We start from the raw sequence: 21,234 nt of genomic DNA, 5'->3' as shown, positions 1-21,234 counted from the left end.
ATGTTTTGTTGCAGAAACACCCGAAGAACACATCCTACCTAAAGGTTTACAGGAAGGACGTGTGTGAAAATGGAAGTTTTATTTATTTATATATGTTAAAAAACATTAAAAGTAACAGGTATTGGATAAGTAACATTTAAAATAAAATAAATAGTCTCTTAAATGGTTTTGGTGTTACAGGGTTAGGGTGTACAGGGTACACACACACACACACACACACACACACACACACACACACACACACACACACACACACACACACACACACACACACACACACACACATACACACACACACACACACACACACACAGACATAGACATCATTCAGATGCTTTGTAAATAGGATTGAAACTAAAGTGCGAACTGTGACTGCTGAAGTAATAAAACAACTTCCTCCATGTCTCAGGTCTCTTGGGTTGGGTTTTTGTTTCCCCTTTTGACTCGCCACATCCACCATAAGGGGGCAGCACGATGCAGAAAATTCCATTCTGCCAAAATAGGCATGCTTGTTCCAACTGAGATGTGCCACAGCTGTCTATATATATATATATATATATATATATATATATATATATATATATATATATATAATGTTCAATGTCTCAAACAAAGACGAACAGAGGAGGAGACAATGGAAATGCCATAGTGGGAGGATAAACCCCTACATGGGATGTACCACCGACAGATAACTGAAGTGACTGATATCAAGAAATCCTATCAATGGCTAGAAAGAGCTGGTATGAAGGACAGCACAGAGGCACTCATCATAGCTGCACAGGAACAGGCCCTGAACACCAGAGCAACAGATGCCAAGACCTACCACACCAGACAAGACCCAAGGTGTAGGCTATGCAAAGAGGCCCCTGAGACAATCCACCACATAACTGCAGGTTATTTTTTTCTTCTATTATTCTGTCCAAGCATCTATCTCTTTAAACAAAAGCAGATTTGGCACAGCTGGAACCTCTTATTCAAGATGGGAGTCTGCCCTGCTGGAACCCGCTTCTGCTGCAAGGTCCTGTTAAAACTTCCTTCGTTTTGCCACTGGCTTGCTCAGAATGGAGTTTTTGATTTGCTGGTTTTCTTAGACAGACTGCTTTGAAATATCAGAAAAGCATTTTAACAATCTGGTTTATTCATAGTTTTTTTTCACGACATCATTGCCACATTGAAATGCCCTCTTGAGGAGCAGATCGGCACTACAGTCCTCAGCCTTCCAGCCATTGCTCAAAAGTTTTTGTGATCAACTCAGCCAAAATGTCAGATGGTTGCAAAGCTATTAGCTGTACCAACCAACATGAAGACAAAACAGGTTTTATTTTATTTATTTTTTTACAGGATTTCATCAGAAAACAGAAATCGGAAGAGGATGACATTGTGGATCTGCATCCTTCCTTACCTGGCAACCCTCCTCTACAGTGAAACACCTCCACACATAGCATGCCTCCACACTAAACCATTTACACCATTATGATCTAGATTTAGAGTCATCTCAGTGATCTGATCAGTCAATGAATTCCCCATGATTGAGACTTATTTGAACCAGGACATCCTCAGTCTGATTGTAGAACAGCTGACTGCAGGATTTTGTATTTGAATCTGTTCTTTTTTATATGAATTTTAGATGGACTTTTCGTAAATTAGAGGTTCGCACCTTGTTATATTTTTAAATTAAAGAAGTAAATGATTTTTAGATCATGTTTCAGCACCTAAAGTAGAAACTTCCCTCAAAATGAACACCAAAGGACATAAGCTGCAGCTCCTTTTCTTTTGACAACTGAGGTCCAAGTCTGTATTTTACCCAAATTTACAAGAACATTGTGTAATTTAATATTTTTTTTCAATTGCGCAACACAAATAAAACTCACCTGAAATAAAAAAAAAGATACAATTCCAAACTTTCTAAACCCATCTGCACATTTTACATACAGTATTTACAATACTTTAATAGTACCAGAGCACCAAGACACAATGTTATTTCTATTTAAAACAACCAAATCTATCAACTTTAATGAATGTGTCTCACTGAGAAGAGAAAAGCACATAGGAGTTAAGAAAATACACTTCTTTTTATTAAAGTTAAACACCGAATTGGCAGTAGATTATCAGTGGATTTGGGAAGGTTTTATTGCTTCTTCAACAATTCATATGGTAACAAACAGAAAACAAGCAGAATCAAATCTGGTAAATTTAGTTTCACATACAAGGCACCAGCTGAAACACCATGTGACACACTGGGAAGGCTGTGGTGTGTTTCTCACACCGCCAGAGATGGTTGAGATGTCAGTGGGATTTTCACTATTTACACACGTCTGCACAGCCAGCTGCATCTTCTTCAATCACTCTAGCACACACTGGAAAACACAAAAGGGATTTGTTTATTCACCGAAATTTTATTGGTTTATATTTAGTTTTCACTGAAAACTCAACATTTTAGTTTGTTGTAAGAAGTTTTGTTCTAAAACTCACCCGAAAGTATAAGACCTGATCATTCTTCTGCTGCTTCTTCAAAGGTTCTGATGGGAAGACGATTAAAGACGGGAGTTAAACGGGATTATAAGGTGTTAATAATCACTTCAACCAGGAATGTTCAGTTTAGAGTGAGAGGGATTTTTTGGTGTCAGTGAGATCCTTTTTCCATCCAGTGTTACTGGTTCTGTTCCTGGCCTCTTCACCGGTTCTTCCTCCTTCTCACATCGCAACTCGGCCCATCAGCTCATGGTAATCTGAAGAGTTTGGCGGCTTTTCAGATCACCTGGAGTCATTTTTAGAAGCCGTGCTGACATCGTTCCTGTCTCCCAGCTTAAGAAAAACTCCCTCTGTCTAATCCTTTGCTTTGGACCAAAAAGACAGGATGGAGCTTAGAAGGTAATATCTTTACATTCTCAAAAACAATTACAGTAGACACTTCAGCCTGATCAAATGACAGCTGTAATCAGAGAAGTGGATGTGACTGTGTAAACAGTCAGTTCTGATTGGTTTGAGACTTAATTTTCCGTGAATTCACATACAAACTCCCCAGCCCGCACCAAAAGCTGACAATCACATCAATTTATTTGCCTCAAACTCACAAATAAATCCTTAAAGCACATTTGAGAGCACCTTTGACTATTTTTATGCAAAATAATATTTCTGCAACATACTAAGAAATTCAATTAGAAAATGACTTAAATGTTTCACACTAGCCACCAACAATCCTAAATAAAAAACCAGCAATGAGTGTATTTGAGATGTAAGTTTTTAACTTTGAACTGAGGAAGCCCAAAATGTAAGCACAGCCTCTTTAAATACCAAAAAACAAGTAAAGTCTGCTTTTTATGCACATTTCTTTCAGGGAGTGGGCTAGATTGTAAGAATGACACTAATAAATAAATAAAGTCAATGATTACTACATACTCAGGTCACCAGTCTGTGACAGCTCAATGGCATCAGACCTTGCAAATGAATCAGGTATGGATTTGTTATTTTAAGAGTCTGAATAGAAAATTCCTGCATCACATGCTTACTGGAGGACATCTGATCTATAAATGTATGTATGAAAAAGGCAGATGATCCAAATAAAACCTCAACTTTGACTTTGATCCACCATAAAACACAATCAAATCATTCTCAAGTTTTCTAAGTGACTGTGAACATTACATTGTATGGATTTTTGTTCTCTGAAATATCCCAGCTGGGAAAATGTTTTCCCTTTCAATACTGAAACATGAACATGGCTGCCTAATAAACAGCTATAAATAAAGATATGAAAGACTGGAATAATCAAATTTGGCATTTCTGTTTGACTTAGACTCATTTCTGCCACATTATCACATCTAAAAGTGGATCCTGCAGAGAGAAAAGCTGTGCACAGATCAGCTTAACGGCTAAGAGCTGAGTTTACAGATGATTGTTTACGAGTGATTCTGGAGCTGAACTGATCAACAGCCAAGCTTGTGAGTGTGTGGAAAAGGATTTTGGAGAAGCACAGCAAATCTGTATTCTGTATGAATCAGTTGTCTTTATGTCGTCGTCGTCTTCCTCCGCTTATCCAGGTCCGGGTCGCAGGGGCAGCATCCCAACTAGAGAGCTCCAGACCGTCCTCTCCCCGGCCTTCTCCACCAGCTCCTCCGGCAGGACCCCAAGGCGTCCCCGGACCAGAATGGAGATGTAACCTCTCCAACGTGTCCTGGGTCGACCCAGGGGCCTCGTGCCGGCAGGACATGCCCGAAGCACCTCCCCGGGGAGGCGTCCAGGAGGAATCCTGACCAGATGCCCAAACCACCTCAACTGGCTCCTTTCGATCCAGAGGAGCAGTGGTTCTACTCCAAGTCCCTCCCGAATGTCTGAGCTCCTCACCCTATCTCTAAGGCTGAGCCCGGCCACCCTACGGAGGAAACTCATTTCGGCCGCTTGTATCCGCAATCTCGTTCTTTCGGTCATTACCCAAAGCTCATGACCATAGCCTCCTACCCTCACTCGTGAACAAGACCCCGAGATAGTTAAACTCCTCCACTTGAGGTAGGACCTCTCCCCCGACCCGGAGTTGGCAAGCCACCCTTTTCCGGTTGAGAACCATGGTCTCAGATTTGGAGGTGCTGATCCTCATCCCAGCCGCTTCACACTCGGCCGCAAACCTACCCAGCAAGAGCTGAAGGTCAGAGCTGGATGAAGCTAGGAGGACCACATCATCCGCAAAAAGCAGAGACGAGATTCTCCTGCCACCAAACTCGACACACTCCACACCACGGCTGCGCCTAGAAATTATGTCCATAAAGGTAATGAACAGAACCGGTGACAAAGGGCAGCCCTGGCGGAGTCCAACCCTCACCGGGAACAGGTCCGGCTATGCGGACAAAACTCACGCTCCTCTGGTAAAGGGACTGAATGGCCCTTAACAGAAAGCCACTCACCCCATACTCCTGGAGCATCCCCCACAGGGTACCCCTGGGGACACAGTCATAAGCCTTCTCCAAATCCAAAAAACACATGTGGATTGGTTGGGAAAACTCTCATGCCCCCCCCATCACCCTTGCAATGGTATAGAGCTGGTCCACAGTTCCACGGCCAGGACGAAAACCATATTGCTCCTCCTCAATCTGAGATTCAACTATCGATCGGACCCTCCTTTCCTGTACCTTGGAGTAGACCTTTCCAGGGAGACTGAGGAGTGTAATCCCCCTATAGTTGGAACACACTCTCAGGTCACCCTTCTTAAAGATGGGGACCACCACCCCGGTCTGCCACTCCACAGGAACTGCCCCCGACGACCATGCAATGTTGCAGAGTTGTGTCAACCATGACAGCCCTACAACATCCATAGCCTTGAGATACCCAGGACGAACCTCATCTGCCCCCGGGGCTCCGCTGCTGTGTAGTTGTTTGACTACCTCAGCAACTTCTGCCCCAGAGATTGGACAGTCCATCCCCAGGTCTCTCGGCTCTGGTTCCTCCTCGGAATGCGCATAGGTGGGATTGAGGAACTCCTCAAAGTATTCCTTCCACCGTCCGACTATAGCCTCAGTTGACGTCAGCAGCTCCCCATCCCCACTGTAAACAGTGTGAGCGAGTTGCTGCATTCCTCTCCTGAGGTGCCGGACAGTTTGCCAGAACCTCTTTGGAGCCGGTCGATAGTCTTTCTCCATGGCCTCACCAAACTCCTCCCACGCCCAATATTTTGCCTTGGCAACTGTCACTGCTGCACCCCGCTTGGCTATCCGGTACCTGTCTGTTGCCTCCGGAGACCCACAGACCAGCCACGTCCTGTAGGCTTCCTTCTTCAGCCTGACGGCTCCCCGAACCTCTGGTGTCCACCAGTGGGTACGGGGGTTGCCACCACGACTGGCACCGGCCACCTTGTGACCACAGCTAGCAACAGCCACCTCAACAATTGCAGAGTGGAACGAGGCCCACTCAGAGTCAATGTCCCCCACTGCTCTCGGTACACGGTCAAAGCTCTGCCGGAGGTGGGAGTTGAAGACCGTCCTAACAGGTTCTTCTGCCAGGCATTCCCAGCAGACCCTCACTATGCGTTTGGGTCTGCCAGGTCAACGCGGCATCTTCCCCTGCCATCTGATCCAACTCACCACCAGGTGGTGATCAGTTGACAGCTCCGCTCCTCTCATCTCATCCTCCGCTTCAACTACAAAGTCTATCATCGACCTGTGACCTAGGCTGCCCTGGTACCAAGTGAACCGATGGGCATCCTTATTTTCGAACATTGTGTTCGTTAGGGCCAAACTGCGGCTTGCACAGAAGTCCAATAACGAAACACCACTCAAGTTCAGATCAGGTGGGCCGTTCCTCCCAATCACACCCCTCCAGGTCATGCTGTCATTGCCTACATGAGCATTGCAGTCCCCCAGCAGGACAATGGAGTCCCCTGATGGAGCACTATCTAGCACTCGTCCCAGGGACTTCAGAAAGGGTGGGTACTCTGAACTGATATTTGGCCCATTAGCACAAACAACAGTCAGGACCCGTTCCCCAACCCAAAGGCGCAGGGAAGCTACCCTCTTGTCCCCCGGGGTAAACTCCAACACACAGGCAGAGAGTCTTGGGGCTAACAAAAAGCCAACCCCAGCCCTCCGCCTCTCACCCAGAGCAACTCCAGCAAAGGAGAGTGTCCAACCCCTCTCAAGGACTTGGGTTCCAGAGCCAATGCTATGTGTTGAGGTGAGTCCGACTATATCTAGCCGGTACCGCTCAACATCTGCCACAAGCTCCTGCTCCTTCCCCACCAGCGAGGTGACGTTCCATGTCCCCAAAACCAGTTTTCTTGTCCGGGGATCGGACCGCCAAGACTCCCGCCTTGGTCTGCCACCCGATCCACATTGCACCGGACCCTTCATGTTCCTCCAGCGGGTGGTGGGTCCACAGTTGGATGAGCCCTTGTATCCGGTTCGGGCTGGGCACGGCCAGGACCCATGGGCGAAAGCCCGGCCAACAGGCGCTCGCTCATGGGTCCCAACCCCAGGCCTGGCTCCAGGGTGGGACCCGGTAACCCTCCGGGCTGGGTACTCCGACTCTTTGTTTTAACGTCCATGAAAGATCCTGTGAACCGTTCTTTGTCTCACCCTTCACCTAAGACCAATTTGTCATGGGAGACCCTACCAGGGGCACAAAGTGCCCCAGACAACATAGCTCCTAGGATCTTTAGGGCACTCAAACTCCTCCACCACGATAAGGTGACGGTTCAGTTGTCTTTATGTTTCAATCAAAATTATTAATATATTTTGTAATTTGAGGAACTTGGTGTACAATCCACACTCACCTTTAGAAACTTTGGTTTATTTCCTCTCTGGAATAATAACCTCTGTTAGGAGGGAAATGTAACATTAGATGATATTATTGCATTCAATAGGTTTTATCTTAAAGGAAACCTCTGGAATCAGTTCACTGTTTTTTGTTTACATACGTTTGACTTCCAGTTTGCAGGACACGGCGGCCTCTCCCTGTTCATTCTTGGCTCTGCAGGTGTACACACCACCATCAAAGCTGCAGGGTTTACGGATCTCGAGGGAGCAAATACCCTGTTTGGAAATCTGACGAAACTTGGGGTCGTTACCAATGATCATTTGGTTCTTTAACCACTCAATCTTTGGCTGGAAGGAGAGAAGACATTCATAAATATTTACTAACGTTTCCATTTCTTAATTTTTCCTTTTTATTAAGACTTTGAAAATCCACCAGTTCCTGTTCTGTTCTGAAACCACTTCAGTTGTAAAGATTGCTAAAACAGCTTTAAATCCAAACATTGCACTCAATAACAAGGTTTAGAAGTTCTCCTCTGAAATGAGGTTTAAGGACTTGTTAATCTATTTTAAGTCTCTATTCCTTACTGGCAAATTTCTTGCTTCCCCTGCAGTTCTGTCCATTTCTGCGTTCCCATTCGGTCAATAATAAAATCCTCAATTTCTATGTCACTCCTTTCTTTAGAAAACTTTAAAGACCCAAAATGATTAGCATTTCAAACACAATGCAAACTTTCAGCATGTGTTCAAGCTGTGGTTCATAGCATGCTAACAGCATACTGGCTAGCTGATGTGGATTTATCTCCTACTTCCATGCCAGGTTGTCTCTGACACTGATGAAGAAAGTAAGCTGCAGTATGGACAGTTTACAAAAATAGGACCCACTGTGATAGATCAATGTATCCCTACAGACAAGAGAGTACATCAAGCTTAGGCTCTTATCCGTTTGCTCCTTTCTCAGTGTCTAATGTTAGACACTGTCTATGTGTGACAAAGATTCATCAAAGACAGAAGGACACCTTATCAGGTTTCTGGACAAATCTTTCTGTTGGACATCCTCAGCTCCTCCTCAAAAGTCATGCTAGAGAAGGAAGAAGGTTCATGAGCTGAGGCTAAGCACATAAACAACAAAGAATAAAAATGAATAACTTTATAAAGTCCTAGCTGTTCTGAAAACATTTATTAGTAAAATATTTTCAAATAATTTCTCTTTTTTACAGCTTCTCGTCATCCTTGGAGGTCAAACTTGAGATTGATTCATCTCGTCCACACCGACACATGCAGACCATCCATTCACTGCTGTGTTTGGACTTCCACCAAGGACATCATGTACGAACAATCAACAGCATTTCCACCCTGGCTTTCTATCTAATCTGTCTGCTGAACAACTGTAAAGATAAGTTTAACAAGAGCTGCAGCTGCCAAGAAAGTTGAGAAACATGCCACATTTTAGACAAGCTCTGTCTGGAATCCACACGGGATCTGTTCAGGAACGGGTGTTACTGCTTCCAGACACATGGCACCACCATTTGTGTTTATGTGGTTAGAAATGGTGAAATGAATAGCATCTTGAATCACTAAACATTTGTCTTGTGCTGACTGGGTGACTGACCTTGGGAGAACCACGAACAGAACAAAGCAGCTTGGTTGTGTATCCAACAGTGGCCGCATGGTCGATAAGGGGTGTGGTGAATTTAGGACCCTCTCTGAAGTCATGCTCCTGGTACTCAGGAGGCTTGTACACAATACCTGTATTACACACAATTACAAAACCCTAATGCAAAGTCTTTATTGTTTACATTTGATAACAACAAAACACACCCATTGCTTATTTTTCCATAAGAAACTTAACGGTGTGTTAAGGTCATGCTACATTTTTGCATGACAGTCGTAACTAAACGTGGCAATAAAGCTGAATCCAAAAATCACACGACGTTGTAAAAGAAGAACAAGGAGCAGCATTGTCTCGTTTTAGCCAAGATGCTATCCATGCTTGTGAGTCAGCACACATCGAATGTTTAAGCAACTGCTCGATGTATGTTAGCCAAAATTAATGAATCTTAACTAACATTTACGCCAATGCTATACCATTAAGCCTAAACTAACTAACATGTAAGCCAAGACAATTTCAAGCATTTCTCCAACTACAGCTTTGATCTTCACACATCCTTCAACCCTCCTAGTGTCCTAATAGGTGTGACCCCGTGAGCAAAGTTGACCATTGAGCAGGGTTGATGGTTTGTCCCTTGGGTCCATGTGGCAGGGGTGAGGAGTGAGCACCACCTCACCCCTGCCACATGGACCTCAAGGGATAAACCACCAGTCCTGCTCAATGGTCAACTTTCCTCACGGGGTCACCCATAAAGACAGTGGGAGGGTTAAGACTTTTGGTGTTGTTGCTGATTTATTAGATTTCTTCATCTTCCTCAAAAATGGGTAATTTAAGCAGTTGTAGGTTAACCATGAGTGACACTAACTCTAACCTTATAGAAAATGGCTCACAGTTACAGCGAGGAAAAGCCAACTGACCATATTTGTATTAAGAGTTACTGTTAACTAATATTTATCCAACGCTACGCTACACCACCAATAAACAGCTGGCTGAATGGTTTTGATTGCTGGAAACCAACATAAGAATCTCAATGAAGATTCTATGTGTTATTTCTCTATTTAAAAGGCATTTTGCTAGGATAAAATTGTAGAATGCAATCAATTATTATCCATCAATACTTTCAATGTACAGTGCATGAGTTCCAGGTTGCACCATGTATGCTTAGACAAACCGTCAACAATGAAGAAGAGTCTTAATGTCTTCACTGGCCAAGATTTATTCACCAGGGTTTAAGGCAATGCCAAGGTTGTTTTCACTCCTTAAGTACTCACTTCGTCCCCTAACTGCCTGTCATTATGTTAAGTAAATATAAAAATATACAACTTCTTTCATAATACATTTAACCCTCCCACTGTTCTAATGGGTGTGACCCCACGAGGAAAGTTGACCATTGAGCAGGGTTGATGATTTATCCCTTGGGTCCATGTGGCAGGGGTGAGGAGTGAGCACCACCTCACCCCGCCACATGGACCTCAAGGGATAAACCATCAATCATGCTCAATGATCAACTTTCCTCGCGACCACCTCACCCATAAAGACAGTGGGAGGGCTAATTAATTACATGTGAAAAGAAACTTGTCCAGACGGACAATAATTGTACTACATGAATCATGAAGGTCACCTGTCTTCTGGATGGTGGCCACCTCCTTGGTGACACCAGCCATTTCACTCTTCCCCACTTGGTTCTCAGCAAACACCCTGAAGGTGTAGGAGTTGCCCATGATGAGGTCTGAGACAGTGGCAGTCAGTCTGTGGTAGTGCTCCAGCACTGTGAACCACTCCTGCAGGTGGACACACAACTATTTTTCATGCATGTAAAATAAAACTGTAATATACTGCATTTAATCCATCATAACATTTTTGTATCCTTCATGAGCAATTGCTTTATTTTTCTAATATTCCTAATCTTAGCTACTGTAATGGATACGTTTTACAGTCAGGTCCATAAATATTGGGACCTCAAAACAATGCTAACATTTTTGGCTCTACACACCACCACAATGTATATCAAATGAAATGAACAAGATGTGCTTTAACTGCAGACTGTCAGCTTTTTTTTTTAGGTATTTACATCCAAATCAGGAGAACGGTGTAGGAATGACAACAGTTTGCATATGTGCCTCCCACTTGTTAAGGGACCAAAAGTAATGAGACAGAATAAAGAACCATAAATCAAACGTATACATTTCAATACTTGGTTGCAAATTCTTTGCAGTCAATTACAGCCTGAAGTCTGGAACACATAGACATCACCAGACGTTGGGTTTCATCCCTGGTGATGTTCTGCCAGGCCTCTATGGCAACAGTCTTCAGTTCCTGCTTGTTCCCGGGGCATTTTCCCTTCAGTTTAGTCTTCAGCAAGTGAAATGCATGCTCAATCGGATTCAGGTCAGGTGATTGACTTGGCCATTGCAAAACAGTCCAATTCTTTCCCTTCAAAAACTCTTTGGTTGCTTTTGCAGTATGCTTTGGGTCATTGTCCATCTGCACTGTGAAGCACCATCCAATGAGTTCTGAGGCATTTGGCTGAGTATGAGCAAATATTGCCTGAAACACTTCAGAATTCATCGTGCTGCTTTTGTCAGCAGTCACATCATCAATAAATACAAGAGAACCAGTTCCACTGGCAGCCATACATGCCCACGCCATGACACTTCCAGCACCATGCTTCACTGATGAGGTGGTATGCTTATGATCATGAGCAGTTCCTTTCCATCTCCATACTCTTCTCTTCCCATCACTCTGGTACAAGTTGATCTTGCTCTCATCTGTCCATAGGATGTTGTTCCAGAACTGTGAAGGCTTTTTTAGATGTTGTTTGGCAAACTCTAATCTGGCCTTCCTGTTTTTGGGGCTCACCAATTATTTACATCTTGTGGTGAACCCTCTCTATTCACATTGGTGGAGTCTTCTCTTGATTGTTGACTTTGACACAGATACACCTACCTCCTGGGTGTTCTTGATCTGGCCAACTGTTGTGAAGGGTGTTTTCTTCACCAGGGAAATGATTCTTCGGTCATCCGCCACAGTTGTTTTCCGTGGTCTTCTGGGTCTTTTGGTGTTGTTGAGCTCACTGGTGCGTTCCTTCTTTTTGGGAATGTTCCAAACTGTTGTTTTGGCCACACCTAATGTTTTTGCTATCTCTCTGATAGGTTTCTTTTGTTTTTTCAGCCTAATGATGGCTTGCTTCACTGATGGTGACAGCTCTTTGGATCTCATCTTGACAGTTGACAGCAACAGATTCCAAATGCAAATAGCACACTTGAAATGAACTCTGGACCTTTTATCTGCTCATTGTAATTGGGATAATGAGGGAATAACACACCTGGTCATGGAACAGCTGAAAAGCCGACTGTCCCATTACTTTTGGTCCCTTAACAAGTGGGAGGCACATATGCAAACTGTTGTAATTCCTACACCGTTCACCTGATTTGGATGTATATACCCTCAAATAAAAGCTGACAGTCTGCAGTTAAAGCACATCTAGTTAGATTCATTTGATATCCATTGTGGTGGTGTATAGAGCCAAAAATGTTAGCAGTGTGTCGATGTCCCAATATTTATGGACCTGACTGTATTTAGCCCTCATTATTTGGCTCCAGACTCCTACCATTCTCTCTGAGATAATGCTGTAAAAAGGCCTTCCTTTTGTTCTCTCCCTTGGGGGGTGGTGGTTAAAGGGGGATAAAAAGAAGCGGCTGCTTTGGGAAGAGCTTGTGACTGCCTCCTCATTTCAATTTTGCAATATTGAAATTAACCCCTTTTGATTGAATCGTGGACTGCTTTCTCATTATTTTATTAAGTCTCTAAAATGAATTCCTCAACACTGTGTTTGCTCTACTTTTTAGAATCGGTGCCCTACCCCTGTCTTCTGGTCAGCCTTCTGAACAGAGTATCCAGTGATCTCCGTGTTGCCGTTATCTTTTGGGGGAGTCCACTCCAGAGCAGCGTTGAAGCCCCAAGAATCTACCAACTTCACACTTGCAGGAGGACCAGGAAGCTCTGATGACACAAATTTCTGCTAATTTTAGAAAAAGGTTTGAAATCCTAACATTGTTCCTCATGGTGAAAGCAGCCGTGAGCAGAACCACTCAGGATCAAGTGAAATATTGTTTCAAAACCACCTTTTTTGCATCCATACTCACCGACAATCTGAAGGGTGATGGTAGCGTTGTCTTCAAGGCTGTCCACTTTCAGCGTCATCTTGTAAACACCCGAGTCCTCCCTCTGAGAGCTGCGTATAAACAAGATGCTGTCCCTGTCACTGTTCCTGATGTTGACTCGTTTTGTGTCCACAGGCTGACCATCTTTCAGCCAGGACACGGCAGGATTAGGTTTTCCCTAAGGATTAAAAAAGTTTAATGCACATATGAAATGTATATTTTTGCGTTTTCAATAACTTTTTATGGGTGTTTTTCTTACAACAAATGGGATGACAAGGTTGATCTGTTCCCCAACCTTCTTAACATATCGGGACCTGAGAATACGAGGCAAGCGGATCTTGGGTCGGTCTGAAAAGAGTGATTGAAATGTGTTTATTTCCTGTCTTTTTTGCATTTTATTTTTATTTTCAATAGCTGTGCAGTGATTAGGTGTGTTCTGTACCAACAGCAGTAGTTAGACCTACTGGCCAGTGGAGCACAATGGGCAAATTGTGCCATGTAAATGTCCCCTTGGGTGTCATCTGATGAAAGTGGCAAGTCAACATGAGTGAAAGGCAAAATGTTTTTCACTTTTTTTTTTCGTTTTGGAGGTTTAGACAGCTTCATTTTTTGTGCCTTCAGTGTTTTATGTTGGCGAAAATGATTTGAATGTGTTGAAATAGTGAAGCTTTATGGGAACTTGAGGGTGCCCTCTCTGATCTCTGGAGAAAATAAATCTCTCAGCTTTACCAATGATGTGCACATTTTAATAATACTTATAAGAATACAACAACACAACGAAACATGCATAACATTTAAACAGCAAAAAAGCTCCGATCCTACATTTTTTATTTCATTTTTTTGTCTTTTGTGAAGGTACGGTAGGGGCTGCATGGTGGCGTAGTTGCTCTGCAGAAGGTTGCAGGTTTGTGTCTTGACTGAGTAATCTAAGCACAGAGTTAGCTTGTTCTTTCCATGCAATGGGTTTCCTCCCACAGGCCAAAAAAATACACGTGACTAAAATTGTCCCTAGGTGTGAGTGAGTGTGTGACTAGTTGTTCATGTCTCTGTGTCCCTGTGATGACTGGTGACCTGTCTACAGTGTCTCCTGCAACCCAATGAGGACTAACTGTAATACCCTTTTTATTTAATTTTAAATTTAATGGCTTACAAATGAAAATCCACCACATCCCCAAAAGACTAATTAAATGATTAAATGCTTTTTTATAAGAATTAGAGTAACTTCCTGAGTAACTGAACTAATCTACAGTATCCAGGCAGGGAGACACAAACCTGCATCCAGCAGCTCCTAAAATAACTCTAGTGACAAGAACCCTTTGGCTGAGCCTTTGCACATGTTCTCCTGTGGCATGTGCAAAATCCCTGAAAGAAGACCTCATCACTTTCTTCTGATCAGTATCAGAACCAGAATCAGATACAACCAGTGTTGGTCAGTTGCATCATGGCTAGGCCTCTGAGCATCTGCTACACCACCATATGCAGGCCGGTTTTATTCAGGTATCAAAAACAGCATCCATCACCTATTCTGCATGCGCAGCAAATGTCCCAGAAACTTGGTGTGCTTAGCGGACACATAAGTCCCCCGTCGTGTTTCTCCTGGTCAACTAAAAATGTCCTCTGAGCTCATGCCTCTGACTTCCTATCCATCTTCCTCATGCTGCTCTTTTTTTCCTCTGTGTTGTCCAGCACATCTCATCACTTCATGTCCTCAGCACGTTAGTTGCCAAAGCTGGGATCCAGCTTCTGAAGCCATCATTTCCTAAGATGCTCAGATCTGCCTCCAGAATGGCCTCAAACAACAATCCCTGCTAATTAACAAACCTGTCAGCAATGCTCTCGAGCATCACAGCATCCAGCAGCCACTGAGCACTACTGAAAACAATATGTAATCTGCCTTTGTCTATGGATAAATTGCCTTTGTGGGGGGGCTTTCAGCACACGTAGGACAGTTTGTCTCCATTAGCTTGTGAACGTGGCTTCGTGACAGACACAGAGTTGAATTCAACCCCAGCAAGCCACCCAGAATCCATCAATTAGTTTCAGGTTTCGCTCTCCCTAGTTGACCAACAGTTCTGTTTGTATGACCGCATCTGAACCTCAAAGGGTTCTGTTTTCTCCCATGTGGTTCCAGCCACAACCAGGAAGTGCCATCAGAGACAGTAAGCTAGGGATTACATGAGGATGTTTGCTTCACTGGACACCATGCCAGTTTGTTTCAGTGTTTTAAACAGGCAGGTAAAGGTGGATGTGAGTCTGATGCTGCATTACTCTAACCCTCTCTCACAAACCTAACCCTAATCCTGAACCAGCAGAGGAACAACAACATGGGATTTGTAGAAAAACACACAAATAAAAGTTATATTTAGGAAATTAACATTACTACACTATTAATAAAGTATTGTTCAATGATATAACGTACAGTATGTTGTTATGGTCTTGTACTGCAGCAAGGACAGTTCAATTATGTGTTATATGTCTTCATGCTTCATGCTCATTCAAATATATTATTACAAACACAATTCCAAAAATCTAAACAGCATCACATTGAAAGATGTGCATTTTCAAATATAAACACATATTCTTGCACTTCTGTAACTTCAGACTGCTCGTTTAAAACATTATTCAACATATAAACTACATATGTCTTGGAAAGGTGAGATTTTGTTCCCAACTTGAGCGGAGGCCTGATTAAATGACAAACATTCGCATCTTCAAAGCTGAACTCTAAAAATAGGTGAAAGTGTAACCGCTACGTAAATTTAATATATTTAGCTTGCATGCATTATGTCACTTAGCCATACATGTGTGAGAAGTCAGTGAGGATAGAGTAGCAGAGACATAAATAAATCTGCAAGGAGTCTGCACTGACAAGGTCGATGTCACTAAATCGCATGACAGCCAGCAGGCTCATTACCTAAATATTTTTCTTTGCCTGACTGAAATCACCAATGAATCACCCTGACTCTGTGGGCGCTAGTGCAGCACTCAGGTGTTTCAATTTCACCAGTTTAGGATGATTTTAAATGGAGATGTTGCTCACAAACAGGTGCTTTTGAAATATTTTTGTCGTTATTGTATAACATCCTTTATTATGTTGTATTTATACACGATATAATTTTAATCGGTTCAAATTGCCAGAATTGAAATAAGGCCTCAAGTAAGTCAACGCTGATTTAATAAAATAAAACATGTGCTATCAAATAAAATCTGAGTACACATTCACCTCATTTGTGCTAAAAACTACAGCGACAATGTCCAACTGAGAGCTTGATTTACAGTTAGTGAAAGCACTTGTCACCACCTGCAGGATTTACGTACTTCCATCTGTGATGTTCATCTGAGGCTGGTGGCTAATAGCACCTCTTTTGATGGCCGCGACAAGCGTATTTTAAGGAGAGGTCATATGTTACAGCAGTCAGAGAACTATTGACAGAGAGTAAATAAGCTGGATTTACTCCAGAAAAACTCTGAACTAAAGGATGTTTTGCACAGAACAGGATGTACAGTTGCAGTTATTTACAGCTGAACTGGAAGCAAACTTATCCATGCATCAAGCATAAGTGAACGTTTAAAGACGTTACTGTCCAAAATAAAAATTTAAGCATAAATCTCTTTTTGTAAATTCCCAACAAATTTTGTGTATGTGCACAGAAGTAACAGAAATGTTAAAGCTGCTTCCAGTGACTCATCAAGGTCGCCATGGTAACCACACATCTTTGACACAAATAAGAAGAAAATTGGGATGATATAAAGTAACTCTGTGTGAGCGTGGGCACACACTGGAGGGTTTTGACTAAGAGATAATCAGCCATACACAGTAGATGGCTGCCCTATGTCATCGGTTCTGTTTGAGGGTGATGAGTTTGAGGGCAGAAAGATCTCATCGCTACTTCTTGCAGGTGCTGCGGTCCTCTTAGGTCCATTAAGCTATAGCCTTTAACTCTTGAGGTTTGCAGCTGAGATGAGAATCTGCACCTCCAAGTTTGAAGCCATGGTTCTCCACTGGAAAAGAGTGGACTGCTGCCTCTGAGTCAAAGAGAGGTCCTACCTCAAGGGGTGTTGAAACATCTTGGTGTCTTGTTCAGGTGTGAAGGAAGGAGAGAATGGGAGATAGAAAGGCATCTGCAGTGATTCAGATGCTGATGTTGTGGTGGTGAAGACAGAGCTGGGCCAAATGAGTTGGGTGGTTGGGCTGAGCCATAGAGATATGGTGAGGAGCTCAGACAACCAGGAGAGGCTCAGACTAAAGCCACTGCTCCTCAGCATCAAGAGACAGCTCATGTGGTTCAGACATTTAGTCAGAATGCCTCCAGGACGCCTGTCAGGAGACCAGTTTAAGCACGTCCTGCTGGTAGGACCCAGGGCATGCAAGAGACGTTTTATCTGCTGCTACTAGAAGTCACAGCACACCATACTTACTTACCACCAATTTCATGGATTGCCACAGGCTCAGGGAGAAGACCAGGTTCACTACGGCCAGCAGGGTTGACAGCCACCACGCGCACACGCAGCAAGTCTCCGGTTGTCAGGTCCCTGATGCGGTAATGGTTGTCAGGAGTCAGCTGCTCATTAGCTGCAATCCACTCGGCTGCTGCAAGGACGCAGATTTATGGTAAATCTTCTTAGGGTTGTACAACCCCCCAAGACTGTTCACAATACAATCAGTCCATCATCCATTCACAGACACATTCACCCTTCCACAGGCTGGTGACGAGCTACAATGTAGCCACAGCTGCCCTGGGGCAGCAAGACCACTGAACATTGGTACCACTGGTCCCCCCCCCCCCCCAAAAAAAAACACCAGCAGCAGGCAGGGTGGGTTAAGCCCAAGGACACACCAGCAACAATCTCTGGTGGAAGCTAGAATCCAACCTACAACCTTCCAGTAACTGGACAACCCGCTCTACCTCCTGAGCTACTGCTGCAGTATGTTACTATGTTACTGTATAGCGTGATTGTTCCTTTGAGTGCATCTGTATCTCATAATTGTTTGAAAAGGGTGTACTTTATAGTCTGTTCATGTGTCACTCTCTATATAAAAGTCCTCAGTGAGACGTGTTCAGTTGTTTATCACCTGACGACACGGTTTTACAAACATCGTGCACTTAAAAAGTACAGTAAGAGCCAACATAATGAAATTTTAGAGGACACTCTGTCACCTGAGCAGCCAAGCTCTTCTAAGAGCAGTGTCAAGGGACATGGTGAGAGACCGTCTGTGATCTGATGCCTGCCGTATACGGACTGGACCCAGCATCAAGTCCATCTGACACCCTGGGGACAGGTGCAGTTACACAAGTTACACACACACTTACTTCCATCCTTGCAGTACTCTATGGTGTATCCAAGCAAGCCATCGTTTCCAATGGTGTCTGGTGTTTTCCACTTAATGGTGAGGCTGCTGTCATTCACGTCATCTACAGACACATCCAGCGGGGCGCTGGTGGGGACTGAAAGGGACAAAGAGTTTCTAATTTCTAGGGATTTTATAAAAACTAAAACTAAGCTGGCAGTTACCTGCTGGAGGCGGGGGTGTGGGAGCTTTGGGTGGCTCGTCAACGACAGCAGCTTCTGCTGGAACGGCTGTAATTTAACAAGCAGGAGATTTACCCAACGCATTTACCACATAGTGACACATCAGCTTGCAACGTTTCAAATTTTTTTAGATGTTGCTTTTGGACTGAGACGTGGAGCCACTGCACCAGAAACCAATCCACTGCAGCTGTTGTTGTAGCAGCATTTACAGCACAAAATTTATTTTGTGTATTGTGTTAGTGTTTGTGTTGTTTTATGTTGTGCCTACTGTGACAGCGTGTTGCTACACGTGTAGCATGTAGCTAACATTAAAACAGAATTAGAAGAGAGACAGTTTGTGCACACATTAAAACATTATTTGTGAAGGAAAGCATTGATCATTTTAAATTGCAATTTGCATTTGCACAATTCTGTTGCGTCTACGGTTTGAGACAAACATCAGGGTTGGTTTTGCTTTTTGAGTCACATGCACTCTGTGTGTATACTGCATAGACATTTGATCAGATCAGGATGCACTTGGTGTGAGCTACGGTTGGCACAACATATATATCAAACACACACTCAAGATCCTAAAAGAAGTGTTAAGGAAAAGGCTCTAATTTGCAGCGTCTTCTATATATTGCATGTTGACTAAAATGAGGCATGGCCGCATCTTCCATCTGCATGATGAACTGGTGCTGTTAGATACCTGGAGCTGTTCCCTCTCCTGAGGGTGTGTCCTCAACTGGAGCCGCTGGAGGGGCCTCCACCTCGGCTGGAGGAGATACTTCAGCTGGTGTCTCAGCAGGTAGAGCGAGTTCAGGTGCCTTCTCTTGAGCCAGAGCCTTCTTGGCTGCAGACCTTTTGATGGGTGCAGGTTTACTAGGCATCGCGCTGACAGACTGACTGTGTTGTGGATCGGGACTCAGAGGAGTCCTTGGTGACATATATAGAGAAGGAGTTAGAGGGTTTGGTTAAAACTCCACCCATCATCAGACCCTCCCCACCCGAGTTCACATCTTCATGTTTCTGCTCTTCTCTTCCAGACAACATTCTGTAAATGTTTGAGTCTAATAGAGAGATGGTGTTTGGAATTTTATTTAGGGAACTATTTATAGAGTGACTGACTAAACAGATTTATAGATGAAAAAGTAGAAGTCCTAGAAACAAGTTTTCATATATACTTACATATATACTTCAAATATATGACCTAAGAGCGTTTCTACAAAAAATCTGTTAAAGTGATTTTCCAGCTTATCTAAACTGTTTCGGTGAAACAGTTCTGTTACAATGTTGTAGACAGCTTCCTCAGGAGCATCAGATCAGAGAAATAGATTTTTGTGTCTGACAGGACTGATGAGCTAACAGCTAGTTCCCAAACAGCCAAGACAATGATGTATAGCGGTATATGCAAGGGTTGTCTTAGAAGCCTTTCTGCTTCAGTTTCTCATTTAAAGGTTATCTATACAGAAATATAAATAATGAACACTGATGCTGCTGATAGGTTAGATGACTGTATGCTGTGGCTCTTGACATTCAGACTTAAACACTGAGTTACTTAAAAATAACCATGGAATAAAAACAAAACAAAAGACAATGGAAAGCCATGTAAAGTATTAAAAACTAGCATTTGTTTGATCTTTATTTGGAATCTTTGAAGATTGGAGCGAATTTACAGCCTTTTCATGTTTCAAAGAAAGGCTCAAGTCTAAATTGTCCAAAGTTCATAGCTAATTCAAACAAGTGCAGTTCCTGAGTCAACGTCATGTTTGTAGTCTTTACCACATTGCAGCTCTGGTGCTAAGCCTAATCGATGTCTCTCTACAAACAGACCATTGTCATTGGCCAGACCTGTAATTGTTTGTTCCAATGGTAGACCTGCTGTGGCTACAACAGAGCATGGCTTGACCAACCTGCAGAACAAAAATGCTTTGCCATTGCAAAAGATTGTCTAGGTGTCTATGCTAGCCAATTTTATAAGGCAGCAATGTGCTTGCTTTGTATTAGTCCTTTAGGACGTAAACACTATTTCTGTGATCTGAGGTTATTCAGCATGCTGTCTGCAAATATTAACAACTCTTTGCAAGTCTCACATAGAATTGCACAGCAAGTAAAGAAAAACAGCCTCTACCACCCCTTGGTGGTATAAAAGTGACATCAGGACAAGATTTGGTGTTGAAAAATGGCATGACTTTATTATGTCCAGTGCTTCAAGTTAAACACGTGGGGTTCAATGTGATTAAAGAGAGATGGCGTACAACCATTATTAAGCCCACTTTTAAGCCAAGTGTGTCACCCTGTGGGAGGAAGACAGTAAAACCACAGAGGATGCTCATTTTCTGCATACATGGGCCCAAACTTCTCTCTGATCTCTCCGCTTCTGTGATTGTTGTCGCAGATGCGGTGACTATTTACACTGTTTACAATGGCGAGGTCATGTACAAAAAAAACTTTACAAACATTTCTATGAGAAAACAAACCTCTGCTGGTAAAAATAACTCGAAAAGAGGAAGAAATCCAGTTATTAAAAATCTCTCGTAATAAGGTTCAACTGTAGGTCCAATGAAAGAAAAAGGAATCCATTCATCTCAAGCTTTAATCTCAATCTGAAAACCTGTTGATCGCCACTCTCACGCAACTCCTGAATGATGTCAAATCTTTAATGTTCAAGATCGTGTCAAACTTGCACACAAGCATGCCCGGCTGTGATAAA

General features: G+C 43.2%; 1 protein-coding gene across 2 annotated transcripts; it reads right to left on the bottom strand.

Annotated features, from left to right (window-relative positions):
• Positions 1–2,105: 2,105 nt before the first annotated feature.
• mybpha (myosin binding protein Ha) lies at positions 2,106–19,559 on the bottom strand. 2 transcript variants are annotated; one of them, XR_011516630.1, is made up of 13 exons: positions 19,231–19,559; positions 18,525–18,590; positions 18,323–18,457; positions 17,434–17,601; positions 13,270–13,358; positions 12,993–13,188; positions 12,710–12,849; positions 10,469–10,628; positions 8,848–8,984; positions 7,400–7,586; positions 7,256–7,297; positions 2,473–2,519; positions 2,106–2,357 (listed from the first exon to the last, which is right to left on the bottom strand). XR_011516630.1 is itself a non-coding variant. In XM_070544612.1 (12 exons), exons 1-12 carry the CDS (start codon positions 19,466–19,468, stop codon positions 2,343–2,345), a joined length of 1,578 nt encoding a protein of 525 aa, XP_070400713.1. In that variant the 5' UTR covers positions 19,469–19,559; the 3' UTR covers positions 2,106–2,342. The 2 variants fall into 2 exon arrangements, 1 of the variants encoding a protein (XP_070400713.1); XM_070544612.1 differs by lacking the exon at positions 7,256–7,297.
• Positions 19,560–21,234: the final 1,675 nt, after the last annotated feature.

Source organism: Nothobranchius furzeri, chromosome 15 (assembly GCF_043380555.1).
Source record: "Nothobranchius furzeri strain GRZ-AD chromosome 15, NfurGRZ-RIMD1, whole genome shotgun sequence".
Classification (NCBI taxonomy): Eukaryota; Metazoa; Chordata; class Actinopteri; order Cyprinodontiformes; family Nothobranchiidae; genus Nothobranchius; species Nothobranchius furzeri.
Note: the sequence above shows the minus strand (reverse complement) of the source record. Positions and strands in the feature narration are given on the sequence as shown.

What these genes read in the sequence shown, in the direction of transcription:
- mybpha (XM_070544612.1), bottom strand. Translation starts at nt 19,468, where the DNA reads ATGTCACCAAGGACTCCTCTGAGTCCCGATCCACAACACAGTCAGTCT. An exon ending in GGCAATCCATGAAATTGGTG is followed by an intron (nt 13,359 to 17,433) that starts GTAAGTAAGTAT and finishes CACTCTTTTCAG; the next exon opens with ACCGACCCAAGATCCGCTTG. An exon ending in AGGCTGACCAGAAGACAGGG is followed by an intron (nt 10,629 to 12,709) that starts GTAGGGCACCGA and finishes GTCCACCTGCAG; the next exon opens with GAGTGGTTCACAGTGCTGGA.